Source organism: Pangasianodon hypophthalmus, chromosome 9, assembly GCF_027358585.1.
Source record: "Pangasianodon hypophthalmus isolate fPanHyp1 chromosome 9, fPanHyp1.pri, whole genome shotgun sequence".
Classification (NCBI taxonomy): domain Eukaryota; kingdom Metazoa; phylum Chordata; class Actinopteri; order Siluriformes; family Pangasiidae; genus Pangasianodon; species Pangasianodon hypophthalmus.
Genome location: NC_069718.1, coordinates 17,795,178 through 17,812,161, shown reverse-complemented (window position 1 = coordinate 17,812,161; position 16,984 = coordinate 17,795,178). Strand labels below are relative to the sequence as shown.

General features: G+C 39.7%; 1 protein-coding gene across 4 annotated transcripts in view; it reads right to left on the bottom strand.

Annotated features, from left to right (window-relative positions):
* tln2b (talin 2b) overlaps nucleotides 1–16,984 on the bottom strand; it is a 120,123-nt gene that overhangs the window by 35,233 nt on the left and 67,906 nt on the right. For all 4 annotated transcript variants that reach the window (XM_053236646.1, XM_053236644.1, XM_053236645.1 and 1 more), the window contains 14 exons: nucleotides 15,242–15,350; nucleotides 13,360–13,568; nucleotides 13,173–13,271; nucleotides 12,864–13,031; nucleotides 11,195–11,489; nucleotides 8,734–8,900; nucleotides 7,215–7,343; nucleotides 5,350–5,463; nucleotides 5,120–5,233; nucleotides 4,792–4,926; nucleotides 3,862–3,990; nucleotides 3,558–3,660; nucleotides 2,278–2,486; nucleotides 1,581–1,700 (listed from right to left, as the gene is read on the bottom strand). In XM_053236646.1, coding sequence (XP_053092621.1) covers nucleotides 1,581–1,700; nucleotides 2,278–2,486; nucleotides 3,558–3,660; nucleotides 3,862–3,990; nucleotides 4,792–4,926; nucleotides 5,120–5,233; nucleotides 5,350–5,463; nucleotides 7,215–7,343; nucleotides 8,734–8,900; nucleotides 11,195–11,489; nucleotides 12,864–13,031; nucleotides 13,173–13,271; nucleotides 13,360–13,568; nucleotides 15,242–15,350 — 2,100 coding nt within the window. The remainder of the gene's footprint in view (nucleotides 1–1,580; nucleotides 1,701–2,277; nucleotides 2,487–3,557; nucleotides 3,661–3,861; nucleotides 3,991–4,791; nucleotides 4,927–5,119; nucleotides 5,234–5,349; nucleotides 5,464–7,214; nucleotides 7,344–8,733; nucleotides 8,901–11,194; nucleotides 11,490–12,863; nucleotides 13,032–13,172; nucleotides 13,272–13,359; nucleotides 13,569–15,241; nucleotides 15,351–16,984) is intronic.

Sequence of the window (16,984 nt, the reverse complement as noted above, 5' to 3'; positions counted from 1 at the left end):
CAGTGCTGTGGTAAAGATATGTAACAGGAGACTTTTTTCCAGCATGTATATCAAAACTGTTAGTCTTCCTGGTGAACCTGGGTATCGAGTAGTACCATATGTAATGCAAATGCAACTGGACTCCCATATCGAATGTAAATATTATACCATGTAAGTATAATATTATACAATGTAAGTACTATACCATTTAATGTCTACCAATATACAGGGTATCCCAAAAGTCTCCATACATAGTGGAAATTAACACTTTTAAGCAAAATGTCTTCTAAAATTTTTCATATTCAGTTTATATTACATATTTTTTTCAGAGAGCCTTTAATTATGCCTTTGACAAAAGAAGAACGTATTGAAATCATTCTCACGGCTGGATCGGGAAGCTGTCACGAGCTTATGATGGACATGCAATTACATGCATAACACCAGATGTATTAACACAAGTTCATCATGAGTGGGAGAGACAACTCTGTGTGTGTTTACAAAAACATGGCAATCAATCATGTAGAGGATGTTTTGTAAATAAAGTTATATTTTGCTAAAAAGTGTTAATTTCCCCTATGTATGGAGACTTTTGGGACACCCTGTACATCATTATATGTGCTTTCTCTGTGTATTTTAAACATATACACGCTCAGTGTCAAATAAATCCTGTAGCACGTACCTCACGAACTGCTGCGGGCTTGCTTACGTGTATGATTAAATTAAAATCAAGTAATCATATGCTATACTCCCTGTTTCTTTCCTATAGGTTCTCTCGTTTCCTCAAATTGCCCAACAATGTCAGTAGGTAGACTGTCAAAACTAAATTGCCCCTAGGTCTGAGCACTACACACACACACACACACACACACACACACACACACACACACACACACACACACACACACACACACACACACACACACACACATATTCACACTCATTCACACTCTGGGGCAATTTACCATAGCCAGTCTACATACTGGCATGTTTTTGGAAAGGGAGAGGTAACTGGAGAACACAGAGGAAACCCACACGAACTTGGGGAGGACGTGTGAAATGTACACGGACTGTAACCTGAGCTCAGGATCGAGCCATGGACCCTGGAGGTGTGGGGCAGCACCGCTATCTGCTGTCCCCACCGTGCTGCCCAAACTTATCATGATGATCTGTACATTCTCCCCTATAAAAATCTGACAATAATCTGTAGGCCTATATATATGTAAAATATATTTTAATATAGATAAACATATTAAACATATTTATTAAAGAATAGATGAATACTTTGCCTTATTCAGTGTTCAGTGCTTTTCTGTTTCCAGTACAACCATAATAGATCAAATGATATCACAAAATGAAAAGGAAATCCAAAAAAATTAAACAACTTGTCAATAGATTCAACACTATATTGTCATACATCAGTTTTACATAAAGGCTTTTGTTATAACCTTCAAGACACTTCATTCATCACTCAGAGTTCACAGTGTGTTCACATCAGTTCTTCAGAGTGTTTAACTTTCGCATGTGTTGGATTAGGCCATTAAAGTGAGCTAATGAGCTATCACTGATAACAAATGTGCTTTAGCTAAACAATGAAGACTCACATTTTCCACCAGAAGTTTCTTGCTGGCTTCTCCGATGCTCCTCAGAGCCATGTCTACGTCTTTCTGTCCCGGCAAACAGTTCACACAGTTATTCAGAGAGTGAGAGACAGCCTTTGCTACCTGCAATACACACACACACACACACACACACACACACACTCTTATTGTTCTGACATAACACCATTGCGTCCTAACAGCTCTATGCCCTAAGGGAACGAATCTAAAATGCTAATCAGACCCAGAGCAGAGCAATTCATGTTTCTTAATTTATGCCACTGTCATATACATATGCCAAGCAATATGTTTATCTCCCCAAGGTGCCACAGCAAATCAGGAGAAAATGTTGCCACATTCCAGATATCAGGCCTCAGAGAGCAGAGTAGATAATAGACAACAACTTGGTTAACATGGCATAATTGAGCTGAAATAGGGCAATGTGCTACTTTCCAAATTCTTTTGAGAAGTGAGAGTGAGTCCATGTGAGAGAGAGAGAGAACAAGACAGGGAGTGAGAGTGAAAGGGAGGCAGTGGAATGCAGAACATTTCCTCAAAAAAAGAAAAAAAAAGCTTTTTCCCCTCACTTGACCTGTATAAGGAGAAAGTTTTCAGAATCTCATAATAAGCAAGACATTAGTGCAGAAATGGGTACGAGAAAGCACCAGGGCTGAAGTAGTGAAGACTGAGTAAGGTATTTGACCTGCGCTAGTCTCTGCTGGCTCTCGGCGTCTCCAGGGCACACCAGGGCCTGCTGGGCCTCATGGATCAGCATTGTCGAACCCTCCATTACATGACTGGCTGAATCCAACATGGCTGCTGCAGACTGCCTCTCCGCCGTGCAGGCAGCCACTCCGCGTGCAGCCTGAGCCAGAGTCCGCAGAGCCTGGGCCGTCTCCCTCGCGGCTACACCTGAACACACATGCATACATTCCATCATTATACTCAGTGCTCCCCAATGTTCTACCACCACCCCAGAACACTTAAGAGACATCATTCATAGTAATAGTGCTTTTCAATTCCTTACTGTACGGCCTTAATTCACATAATGCCTTCCAATATATATCCAAATGACAGCAGAAAAACAGCCCACTCAAGGGGTTCTTTACTAATCCTAAGCTTCCTAATTTGCAAAAATCATTTCCCAATCAGCCCCCTACCAAACGCTTTTAGTGCTCACCACACTAGCCTCAATAAAGGGCAGGTCAAAGCAGAACTGCTGTCCTTTCCCTATCCCACAAGACAGAAAAGGCTGATCATGAACACTGGCAAACTGCATCAAATTGCATTATTCAGGCAAGTAGCCCCAGATTGCTGATGCGATGTTAAATGTAGTGAAAATAAGATTAATGAGAAAGGGGAGCTGTACCCCAGGGCTACGGCGGCTCTACAAACAGGGCAGACTAAGAGAGACTGAGACGAACCATCATGCCCGTAAAGAGGGTGAAGAATCACCATGCTATACAAGAGAGCACCAGCAGATGCTTCACAGCCAGCGAGATACTCCAAGAAACGGCACTTGAACATTAACATGTCTTTTAGACACTGATAGGAATGTTAATGCAAAAAAAGGCCGTGAGTGTGTATTTAAACTACGAAGGACAACGGTTTAACAAATTTGTGCTCTGTTCCAGCAAATTATATTACGCCAGGTTTCATAGCATTCAGTGCTTAGTTTTGTGTTCTTGTCCCATTGCACCAAGACAGATTTGAGTTTATTCTAGTTTATTTGTAACATTTGTTTTCTTAATTATCAGCAATATGAACACCATTTAGAGAACACACATACCTTTTCAGACGCTTGTGGATTAGCATGTGTGCCTGTATAGGAATATAACTCTAAACTCTTATTTATTTTACATTCACAATGATCACTGTCACCTGAGCATCTAAACTCTGCAACTTGAATGTGTTTGTTTTAAAGATAATTTTAGTATTGATTTTTAGGAAACAAAAGGTTTTCAAACATATGGGCTGACATACCAGTGTAGTGTTGATTGCCCTGTGCAGCACAGGTGAGCAGCTGTGCCATGGAGGAGCCCACAGCCTTGGAGGTGCTCCCCAGGTCCTGAGCACATTTCTCCAGCTACACAAGACAAAAAGTCATATGTAGTCACTGCATGCAGCCTACACAGCTGCAGGCTATGCTCAAAATGCCCAAAATGATTCTCACACACACACACATACAGACACAAACAGACAGAGACTGACACACACAGAAAAAAAGAAGCAAACACAAAGACAGACTCGTATACACACAGACAGACACAGACACACAAAAACACACCGATTCTCCAGGTAGCGGTTTGAGTTGTCCATCAAGTGCAGCCATCTTGGCATCCTGGAGTTCATTCTTCAAGGTCTGGACAGTGCTGAGAGCTGAATCTATCTCCAGAGGCCCACATGCTTCATGAGCCTAAATAAGGAGAAACATTCACAATGCAACTCTTACCACAGGGTTTAACACAGCCTGGTAAAAAGGTCATATTAACACAAGAATACCACAAAAAAAATGACATTATTATCCTTTTATAGCAATGGTTTCAAACATCAAAATAACAATTAATTCAATTCATGAGTAACTACGCAAAAGGCAATATAGATTTCTTATTTGTCCAAATTAGCTGCTTTAGAAAGATTTGGACATTCACAGCTGGCTATTAGGGAAGTTCTGTAGCATTTGGAGGGTCTACAATGGCCAATATTTTTTCAAGATTTAGTTTGGGCTGCTCTGTAGAGTCAGTGTTATAGCATGATGTGCTTGGAACAGGGCAGGTACTCACAAGACACCATGTTCCTGTACTATGTAACCCAAGTATGTTAACTTTTTGGTCCATATTCCACTTCTCTGATACATTCGTTACATTCTTAGCACACATTCTGCCACAGTGCCTCAGTCAAAGTATGTGAATGCAGGTGCTAATTTTCATGATTATAACATGCTGCAACCCAGAAATGATAATGGTGACTTAATTAATGTCCTATGTTATTATAGGAAGCTGCAGCATGACAGTAATTAGCCTAGAAAATCCACTGGCCTGAAACATTTGTGTCAAAATTTTGCAAGCATGTTAACTCAGGCAGCCCTTTTCAGTTTGGTTAATTAGTGTTGATTTGTTCCTAGTCAGATAGGACAGCACCTTGAAATATCTTTGTTTGTGCAACCCCAGGTGAATGGATGTGAGGGATGTGAGGGATGTGAGAAAATGGAGCTAACCTTCTGTGCAGCTGTCCGGAGCTCTGCCAGGCAGGTGGCCAGGTTCTTGGCGCATTGTCCCAGTTGCATAGCTGCTGCCTGGTCTGTTACTGTCGGGACGGCTGATTTTGCTGAAGTAACCATTTTACCGCCCGGCTTTGGGATAAAACAATACAAAACAAAAATTGTGAATCAATGCTTAATTTGTGTAAATGCTAAAGCAGCAAAATCAAGTTAATCTTTAGCATCTTTATGCTATTTTAAGATTGAAAAAAAGAAAAAAAACCTGACAGAAAAGAAAGGCATAAATAGGACAGGTCAATAACTAGCACTGGGGTTTGAGCTGCACCTGTAGAAAGCTCTGACTGGCGATGATGAGGGCCAGCTGGGCGCTCAGGTCCTCTGGCTGGGCCTGGCTACTTCTCATGCCCTGCACCAGCTGAGGGATGTGATCTGCTACAGCCTTCAGAAAGACACACCAACAGGTAAAACATTACAGAAGTAATCCATTAGTTAAAGTAAAGAAAATAATGCACACACTGAGGGTAATGAATTGAGGGAAATTCACAGTCACAATACCTTACAGCTGTGCACTAGCTGCTGCTGGGATGCGGTGTTCTTGTTGGAGGCAGCTGCATTCTGAGCTGCTGCGATGGTCTGGGTAGCTGCTGCTGCAGCCTGCTTGGCAGCAATCTAATCCAAATAAATAAAACATTACCTATTAATACTACAGCTCAGCAGAAACAAAATAAATACACTCATAAGCTTGTGGACACAAAGTGAATCTACTTGGTGTTACATAACATCTTCCTACTGAACAACTTATATTTTACAGGTTCAAAGCCCCAAACTGTTCTCAATACACTAAATGTCACACACACACACACACAAATACACACAAACACACACACAAACTCTTTGAGCTGCCCATCCTTTATTCTGTGACAACTGCTGCATTCAACCACTTTCTTTTAATACGTGGATCACTCTTTTGACTCGTATATTCAAACAGTCCTAAAACACGCAGCCTTGAATGCGTGCGGAGGTAAATGAATACGGATATTCATGATGAGCTTTTTGAAGCCACAGCCAAATGCAGGAAGCAGGGATATTCCACATTCTGTAGGAAGACAGATGGAGGGCGAAAAGAGGCCATCAGAACAATGCCATATTTGTTGTCAATGAGAAGGCAAACTGGCAGATCCCTCTGGAGGAGAGAAGTCCCAGAAGGGATACAAAACACATTTTATTAGAAATATGCAGTTAAATAACCCACTCGGATAGCAACACTTGAGACCAAGAATTAGAGCAGCGTCAGCAGAGTTAAAATGGGGTTGAGGAAAACAAGCAGAAAATACTGGGTAATGTTTTAAATCTTCATAATAGCACTCATTTCATGTGTTGTTCATTTGATACAACGAAAAAGTCACAGAAGTTAGTGTTTTTTGCTTTCATGCAGGTGGGAGTGGGTGGTCAGATATGAAGCTGGGACAAAGAGAAGGCGCGTTCATTAACAAGAGTGCATATATGATGGTTGTGAGAGACACATTTACTGCTTTAACATCATCTGTAACTGCATATCCTGGTCAGGGTCTATTTTGACAAAGAGAACAAACTGTGTTTGTCAGAAAATATCACAGCCAGCTACAGACAATAATAACAGTGGGATCGGGCAGGATTGTTCAGAATTCCTTCAGGGGGGAGGCAGGAATGAGATTACAAAAACAGTCGCATGCACCTCTAATGCCAGTGTTGCTAACAAGAAAATCCTAGCAGGCAGAATTTAATCACAAAACCATAGTGTATATCGGTGGACAGAACAGCTCCATGTCAATAGCGTAAATTATAAACAACACATTCTAACCTGAAACTTTACCAGCCAAAGGGACCACAGCCCTGCCCTTTTGTTTTTTATTGGCTCAAAAGACTGAGGTTTGTGAATTTACAGGTCAAAGTTCACTGATATGAAGTCATCGCAAAGCGAAAGTAAATACATGAACACCTTCTAAAAATGTCTTCCATGTCCTTTCCCCTTCAGTGACCTGGGTTTTCCACCAAGTGAATTCTATTTGTGTTTAGTCTGACCATTGTTTTAGGTGAAAAAGCTCTTGTGCAATGTCAAAATCATAAATGCTAAGCATAAACTGTACATGTTGCTACTTCTGGTTTATTTATAAGCTCTTCAGAGAAATAGTATTGAAATAAGTTCAAAAGGATTCCCTATAGTTCTAATTATAGCTCTCTTATTCTCTAGAGTTTCTATCTTAGGCCTCATTCCTTGACTTAATTAACCACTGCCATAACATTAAGAGACTTTCTCAGTGCACAATGCTGTCAGAAGGTCAAAACAGCTGCAGGCTAGTAGAAATAGGTGCACTGTAAAAGGTAGTGAGAGAAAGAGCGAGCACTGAGTGAAGGTGACAGCCGTGCAGTGTCTCTCTCACCTCCAGTCTGTTGAGCAGCTTCTTTTTAATGGCGTTCTGAGCTGCAGCGTTGGTGGCCACTCGCAGGCCCTCCGCAGCTTCTCTCAGCCTCTGCTGCTGCTCCTCGTTCTCTGGGTGAGCCGCAGCCCCCTGAGGCAGTTCAAACATATCTGTCACACATTCTGCTGGAGTACACAGTGTTCTGGGAGTGCTTTAACTTCCACTGAAACAGTACTGTCATTAAATGAGTGTGTTAGCTGTTTAGTTAGAAACACAATTCTAACAAATATAAATACAGCCTCTCCCTATCTCCCTGCAGTGTCCCTTCCAAAACCCACATGCACAAAACACACACCTAGGCTGGAATTCCTAAAAGCTAGTTCAAGAAGGAAAGCTTTCTGAACTGACAGGAAACATAACTGACATGCAATTAGAGGCACCTTTTTGTACCGACAGAATCGATGCTGGTTGTCTGTATCATTTGTTTATGTGCCACTGAGTGTATCTGTATTTTGGCCTGGGAATGACTTTTGAAGTTTGACATTTTCTACTATATATTGCTCAGAAATCTGCAGGTTTTCCTGAACTAAAATATGTTCCTCTTTTGCATGTATCTCAATCAGCAATAAAGGTATAAAGTCTGGTTTTGCCCGAAAATGAAAAGGGCTGCATTTAAAGATTTCATTCCGACTGAGGCACAAAGGCACTGCAGATATTTTGAAAGTCATCATGTGAAAGTCGGCATAACTGTAGGGAAAGCACATCTACAGAAGCTAGCAAGGTTTTTGGCATAATTAGGTAGACGGACTGTTTTTGCCTCCATATTTGTTAAATGGATTGTTAAACAAATATTACAACAAACGTTCTGACTTAACACCACTAACTATCTTTTGGTGAACGCACAATTTCATTATTGTTATTCAAATGGGAGAACATGAAATATTGTGACAACAGTTATATATATATAGATAGTGGTGGATGAAGCAAAAAGGGAAAACACAGGTAATGTTTTAAAACCAGGCCATTTATAATTATGCCACAAGCACTGGCTTATATGAAAGAAAAATAGCAAAACAGCATATCACTCTCTCAGCAATGGAAACTACTCTCTCTCTCTCTCTCTCTCTCTCTCTCCTGATGTGACTTCAATTCAACGCAAAGTCACCAGCAGATTTCATGGTTACCTAGGAAACTGCATGCCAGAAGTTGATATCTTGTAGATAAATGTCAGAGATCAAAGGTACTGATAAGATTCTGCATGTTTATATTTTAATACCTTTTTGCTTGCTTTTTTATTTATGAGGTGAGAGCAGCATAGAATTTCACATAGCCCTCATCTGATAAATTGATAAACTGATAAATTAGTTAACAAGGACAGAATTCGAATGGGATTTTTCATTATTTATGGGAATACAGGAAGTGTGTAATCCCCGTTCACCTTCACATCCACCACTAATCTGGAATCAAATGCTGAACATGGTAATTGCTTAAAGTATTGGTAATTATGCATTTTTTGTGTTGAGAGTAGATAAAGTTTCACCTTTGCAGCTTCCACCATTCTAGCCGTAGCATCAGCCAGCAGTTTGGCTGCCGCCAGCAGCTTCTTGGAGTTATCCACATCCACCTCGGCTTCAGCATCCGAACGCATGGCATTCACCAGGTCTGACGTGGCCTGGGCCAACACACGAGCCTGCCTCACCATCTCTCCTTTAAGTGAACACACACACACACATTCAGTAACATGTAAGTTGATGGTATACTTCTTTATTTCTCGTGCCATAATTGCCCACACATTTCAGCTTCATTCCACTGCCAACATTTTTGAAACTGAACAGGCAAACGCAAGCCTTAGTTCTCATTCCTTTGATCTGCAGGAATGCGATTTTGTTGAAGCAGCACTCTACCATGAATCAAAGCTGCAGGAACAACGCTTAACAAAAGCTGGCAGGTGACCTGAAGTACACTATCGATTCAGGAACATTTTACACTGCAACCACTCGTCGCCTATATGCTGCAGACACCTACATAGATCCAGAAATAAAATCACAGATACTGCAATCAAAGGAAGGATGTATATATGTATGTGTGTGTTCCTGTTCTAGTGTAGGGAACCTCAGCAAACCTGGATGGATTCTTTTATAAGTGTGAAAATACACTATGTTAAAGCCATGGTTCTCAAATTTGCTAGAGATCTATAATTTTGTTTCAGTCTTTTTTTACATTTGTTATTATTTATCTTTATTTTCTACTGCAAAAAGGTGCAAACTAAGAATTTCATTGTATACTGAAGCTGGTGAATGACAGTAAAGCTCTTGAAAGTTATTATGCTATAAACAACGTCACCTAGAATCTAATGAGAGTATAAAAAATAATTTTAAAAAATAAAAATAATGAAAAATGAAAATGTCTCCAATAAATAGCCAAAATATTATTGTACACATTTAGATATTGAGTAATATTTAAATAGTTGGATTATGTTTGTGAAATAAATGTAAAATAAAAATAAATTGTGAAATACATGTGAAATAAATGTTTAAATATGTACAGAGGGAGTTTGTGAACCCAAACGGTTTAAGAAACACTGCTTTAAATGCTAAACCTCAAAACCATACAGAACTGCTCAGCTGGTAGGATACAGTTTTACAGTAATTGTTTTACTGGAATACCAGGGAGCGGACCTCAAGTTTAACTTCAGGATTCATGCCATGTGTTTTCTCTTAATGTTTCAAAGCAAGCTCACTTGATTGAGACCAGATCTGGAGCTGTGTAGTGGTTTTACATTACATGTCCAACAACCCCACAAGTATGAAGTGGGCTGGATGTTGCTCAGCTTTATGCCTTATGGCCGTACCATAATAAATAGCTCAGAGTTAGAACACAGCTTCACAGCGGAGTATGTCCTAAGGCCAGGTAATAGAAACCACAGCCTAAAAACCTCCAGCATCTTACAGAGATGAAATAAATTCGAAGCACACCAAGAAAGTCAATAGCACTGAAGACTTGAACAAGGCTAGATAAGGCTTGATGATCGATTAGATGTATCTCCTTTGGCCTCACTCGTATTCATTATTCATCGGTAGGTATTTATATCACCGTGTAAGACAGCTGGCTCATGAGAGAGATGTGAGGACGCCTTTAATGCAGAAACTCTGCATTATTTCTGAACGCCACAGAAAGCTCTGGTGCTCATCTTTAAATCCGAAATGGTTGTGCAATAAATTAAACTTGCACATGTATCATCAAATGTGTCTTTTTGCACATTATAAGAAAAGGTCTTCAAAGGAAAATACAGGAAAATAACTAGGGTCTCTATGGGAAATGTGTTAGTGATGTATTCCTTTGTGATGCAAAGCTGAGGATGGAAACGTTAAAACAATATTTATCCTTTTAAACCACTACAAAGATATGCTTTGCTTTGAAGGCCTGAATAAATGATTTCACTGACCCACAGTGTATTATTGTATCACAGTCCACAATGAAATTTCCTTTTTTAAATAAACCCTTCTAGTCATGAAATCTATTTTCTGACTCTAATTCAGACCATCTGTCTGAATGTGTTTCAGAAAGCCATTGGCCTTTTACCCTGACATGACAATTGATGGCATGCTGTGAAAAGGAAATTGAATCAAGTTCATTATGCTATATTGATAGTAATGTTTACATTATTTGGAAAAAAAAAAAAGCAAGCGTGGCATGACTCTTGAAAATTGCCACAAGATTTTTAAACAGTATAACTTATTTTTACAACCAACCATGAGAAAATCAGAGTAAACTGTATTTCTGGAATATTTTGAACTACTAGAAAAAATTTTTAAATTAAAAATGTGTTAAAATTTTAAAAAATGTATTAAAAATGATCCGAACAGTTTCCCAAATCAAATTATTTAATAATAACATGTTGGACTGTTATATGGCTATAAACATCATTCACTACTTTCTGATTCCCCTATTATAAATACTACTGTTGTGAAACTGTAAATATCAGGGGCTCAGTGCCTCACCTGCATCTCCCATAGAGGTGAAGATACTCTCAGTGACGGTCATGATAGTATCAGTGGCCTGGTCATAGCGGCCGATGGGTTCACCACAGCTGGCGTAGTGGCGTACATGCTGCAGCAAGTCGCTAAGTGCCAGGCTGACTGTGCCCGCCGCTCCATTCACCTGCCGAAGCAGCTCAGCCTCGTCCGAGGCAGCATGGCACGCTTTAACACACAACTCCACTGAGCGCTCCACCAGCCTGCCTGCTTCCACCAGCTGCTCCTGGCACACGGGTGAGCTGATGGTGGGGCTCACCACCTCGAGTACACATGGAAGATACAGCATTAATGTCATTCTGCTGCTGTTAGACAGAGAGCTGTTGGATCAATTAATACAGATCAGTTTAATTTACCAAGCTGTTACTATAATTATTCAATGCACACTGAGCTTGGTTTATGATCCTGGCAATAATCTATCCATCTATTCCCTCCATATACTGTAGAGTACAATCCAAAAAGATTGGCATCCCTTATATAATGAGGAAAAAGAACTGCATAAAACAAACATTACACTCAATAATTCAATTTTCCACTAAAACAAAATGAGAAGCATTTTATCTCATGTTTAGCTAGGGTTAAATCACTTTACACAAAAGAGACAGATGGTTATTGACCTGCACAAACTGGTTAATGGATATAAAATATACGAGTAGTTCAAATCACAACTGGGTCCATAACTAAAAGTTTCACAAGACAGTTGGAAATTTTTCCACGAATTGGACACATGAATACACTGTCTCCCCCACACAGTGAGGAGGATGGTAAAGGAGGGGAAAAAAAAGAGCCTAAAGCTCACAGTTTTAAAATTTTATTTCATAACAACAAGCTGCAAGAAAAAGGAACCTCTTTGAGAACATCACAAAATGCATTAGAACTACAATTAGAATTGTGTGTTCAGATGAGACCAAAATCAAACCTTTGGTCAGGCACACTGTCAGTATGTTCGGTGGTAAAAGTGGACTGCATACAATGAAAGGCACTTAATAGCCCACTGCAAAATATGGAGGTGGATCATTGATGCTTTGGGGCTGTTTTGTGTTTGGTGGTTCTGGGGCTCTTGTGAAAATTGATGGCATCATGAATTCTGCTAAGTACCAGGTTATTTCATCTCAGAATCTGTGTGCCTCTACCACGAGGTTCAGACTTGGCCGTACTACAACCATACTTCCAAAACAACGTAGATATCTCAGTCTTTGAATTTGAACCCTACTCAAAACCTGTGGTCTGAATTGAAGAGAAAAGTCCAAATACATATACCTAAGAATGTAAAAGAGATTAAAGTGGATTAAGTGCTTAAAAACAATTAAATAAAACAATACAATGTCAATGTTTTTTGAGTTCAAAATATAATTATTGCATGTGTTATTCTTTGCTTATTTTCATGATGGTTTATCCATCCATGCATGTACCAATCCATCCATCCACTTTTTTAAATGTCCATCTCTATACCTATCCTTCGACCTATTCAACCAGCTACATAGCATCCGTCTATCCATCAATCCACTGATATATGCACATCAGTCACTCATCTATGTATCCATCCACCCACATATCCACCCAACTATCCTGACTGATCCCAGAGGCCTGTGTCTCAGTGACCATGCAAACAAAGAGCTGCAGTGTGGTACCTTACCTTGGTGCAGGCCACAAGCTGTGAGGTGGAGAGGGCACACTGCGTGGCTGCAGTTATCACACGGTTCTGCAGTGCCGTGTCCTCAGCTACCTGGGCCACATTCTTCGCCTTCAGTACCAGCAGTGCAGCAGCGTTGGCCACTGCTTTGGCCAGGTTCATCATAATGTCCTGTAACGTCAGAAGAACGAGATGGAGAGAGATCAGAACAATGTACCAATAATGTACATGAGTTCCTCCATCTGATTCTGATACTGTACATCCTAATTTATATGCATGAACACCAAACACAACCATGAATATCACACACACCTGGAATCTCTCATCGGTCTCTCCCTCTCCGATGTGGCGCAGCAGGTCTCCGCTAGCCTGTCCGATGCTACCTGCTGCTGTCAGCACCGTCTGCCTAGGCTAAAATATTCACAGCAGTGTTACAAACCTGAGCCTGGACTCTAACAGAGCACTGTCTACAGGTAGCTGTGTGTGCGCGTGTGTGTACCTCTCCAGATGTCGGCTCCACAGCCCTGAGCAGGTCACATACTGCCCCGGTTAGAGTCCTGGCCGCCCCCATTAGCCTCTGCCCACTGCCCACCTCGTCCTCCATGAGAGCCGCCAGCAGCTTCACGCCCTTCGACATCTCAGTCAGGTTGGAGGAGATGGTGGTGATGGCGCAGCCTACAGCTGTGTAGTCAGTGTCTGTAGGGTCACCTTTAAAGAGAGACAAGGAAAGAAAGCAGTATAATTTTTATATTCATATTACAGAAATTACAATAACCTGAAAGTTAAGCTGTTAAACTGGAGAGAGAAAACATTATAAAAGGTCATTTTAGTATGGAACATCCATTGCTTAACTGTTAACAGATCATGATGCTTAAAAGATTTACTCCAACTTTAATCTCCATCCACTGCATCTGTAGTGCATGTGCCATTACCACATACAGACAGCGGTGTCAAGATAAAGGAAAAAACTGTGGCTTTGTTATGCTCTGGGGGCATTTTGCTGGCATGGTTTCAGTCCACTTGTCCATTAGTGGGAAGCGTCACTGCAAATCAATGCATAGTTTTCTGACTGATCATCTTTATCCTATGATCCTTATCCTGATGGGAGTGTGTCTCTTCCATGATGACTCCACCTCCATCCACAGGACTCAAGGACTCACTGAATGGTTTGTTATGAAAATAATATGAATCATATGCTATGGCTTTCACAGTCACCAGAGACTGTGACACCTATAAGAGATTCTGCTCTGGAGTGACATGTTAAAGGGCACTCATTAAAACAGTAACTGACAAAATACCTGGAGTAATGCAGTAAATAAAATTCTGGTTACTTGTCCTTTCCCCAAGATTTTCTGATATCCATATGTGACCAGATCCACATAACAACAATGGTGCTACACATAACCCCAATTTCCTCCCTCTGAAAAATTAGTGCCTTTTTTTTTTTAACTGCAAATTTATAAAATCATTCTACCAAACTACCTGTTTTGCATAAACGTGTATTATCTTTCCAGACTTCTGTTAGACCTCCATTATATGCATCTTTTGAGTAAACTGATTTTCTAAACACAGAACAATGTGTTGAATTTTGTGTCTGTAGTAATTGCACATAGACTATGGATAGGGTGGATAGAGATGAGTGTGAAAAACGGTGGAGTATTTCTTTAGTGTAATAGTTTAGAATTTTCTCAAATAGGTGTATCCTAAAATGTATCCAAAATCCTCATATCTAAATTCAAAGTTTTTTCCAAATCCTCATATCAGTTTCTTTCTGTTCTGAAATGCTTGTTAGAAATGTGTGTTTGAGAAAGTAGTGCAGTCATTCTATATGTATTTTTGTGTGTATTGGTTGTGTTCACAATATTCTTACACAGTAATTATATGTATTAGGATATGAGGATTTTGTAAAAAAAAAAAAAAAAAAATGTTGAAGTTTCTGATAGCTAACAGGCAGATCTTTGGCCTATCAAGCAGATGGCATACAGAGATTAACTCCAGCAGAAATCTGGCTTGTGCCCACATGGCCTGCCTCCAAAAGCCAGGATCATGCCAAACAGATCAGCTTCAGGACACTGCACTCAATATTCCTTCATCAACAGAAATATTTATTAGTGCAAATGAAGAGTGTCTGCTTCCTGACCGTGTCCTTGATGTGGACTGGAAGAAGGCATGTGTTGATATTCAAGCTGCAAGTTTCATGTTTTACACTACCAGCATTTTTTTGCATCTCAACAAAATGATTTTTGATTCATCTGGGGCCATTAAGAAACACGATCTGTCTGTTGGTACCAGATTTTAGAAGCATCTTCCTAGAGAAACAAACAGGGGAAATGAGAAACAGGACAGACAGACCAGCTGCTATGGTCCCTTGTGCAATTTACCTGCAGTAAGATTGACAACGGATGCGGTTCCAGCAGTGATGGCGTCTACTTGCGAATGGATTTCGTGCTTGGATTCATCCACTTTATTCTGAACCCACACCCTGGATGCCTTTTAGAAAGGAGTGAGACATGATGACCAGCAATCCACAAGATCAGATGGATTATTGTTTACACTATACTGTTTTCATTGGCCATCCTCCACACTACAGATTACATATTATCACCACAGTGTTATCAGAATGACTTATCAATTTAGATAAAATAAACAGTTCATGGCTTCCACATTCACATTTATAACATGTCAGAGGGAGGCGAGTCTGCTCTGCATCAGGATTACTGAGTCAGGAAACTCACAGTCAGAAACAAACTGCTATGCAATAAATTTAGTATAGGAGTCACAAAAAGAGACTGAAAAACATGAGGGCTGCCAAATTCTTTTGAAAACTGCATTTGCATGTTAACTACTTCAAATTCGAATGCATTTAAACATTAATGCGCCTATAATTTTAGACCTACACAGGTGGAGTGAACTTTAAACAAATGCATTATGGATTTTTTAAATTTTATTTTTAAGAATATTCTTTATTTATTTACCTAAAGTAATGTTTACTTATTGCTGATGATTAATTAGACATTTGATATTTAATAAGAAGGCAAGTATAGCAATAATGAAATCATGAAAATAATGAGGTACACCATAATTGATGTGTATTTATTATTATTACAGAGCACTTATCCTACATCAATCAACACAAGAGACATTTAGTTTTGAAAATGTGTGGAAGTTGACTAGACTTTTTAGGTGACCCAAGATTAATGTCTCAGCATGTTTAAATCGTCTTCAAGCTGGTATGATTCCACATGGGTAGACAGACCCCCAGTAGCTTCCTATTCTCTCTAGTATATGCTCAGTATATAGGGCAGGGGTTTTCATCTTCTCCACAAAGAGTCAGTGTGGCTCCAGGTTTTTCCAACTAAGCAGGAGGCACACCTGACTAAACATGGTTAATCAACTGAGCTTGCTTTTCAAACAATACTTGAACAGTTGGAATGGAAAACTGTAGCCACACCGGCCCTTTGCAGATAAGATTTGAGACCCTGCCATTGGGTCCGACATTGTGAAACCTATGAAATGCACCTGTCGGAAATCCCTTTATTTCCATTTAATATCTAGAATGCATGCTTTTTGAAAATTTAATTACAAAGAAATTGCAACAATAATAAACTAATAAAAATTTTAAAAAAGTATCCTGTAACACTGGTCTACAAATTTTGGGAAATTATTGACCTCCGAGATAAAATGTGCTAATTCTTGCATATTTTGATTAGATGAATTAAAAAACATGTGATAAAGGTGCTGGTTGGCTAAAGTTTTCAAGATATTTCACGATAAAGATTTATAATTATCTATACACGGGCGAGTGATCATGATGCCTCGTAAATTCTTGACAAAATACGGTAGAACAATGAAAATGGTACCATATGAAAGTTTATAAATTTATCTTCACATTGAGACTAAAGATTAATACCTAACTGTAATTTATTGGTCTTTTATTGCAGAGTACATTTGTCTTAGCCAGATCTATGCATCATACAGTTACATTTGGCTTGCGAAAGTATCATTGCCTAACATTTCCAACGAACAGTCGCCAAGAAACCAAGATGCCGCGAAACTGTGTAAACAACGCAGATAACTTCTGCTACATTAATCTGATGTTAGAGCTAGTATTCTGTAATTAGCTG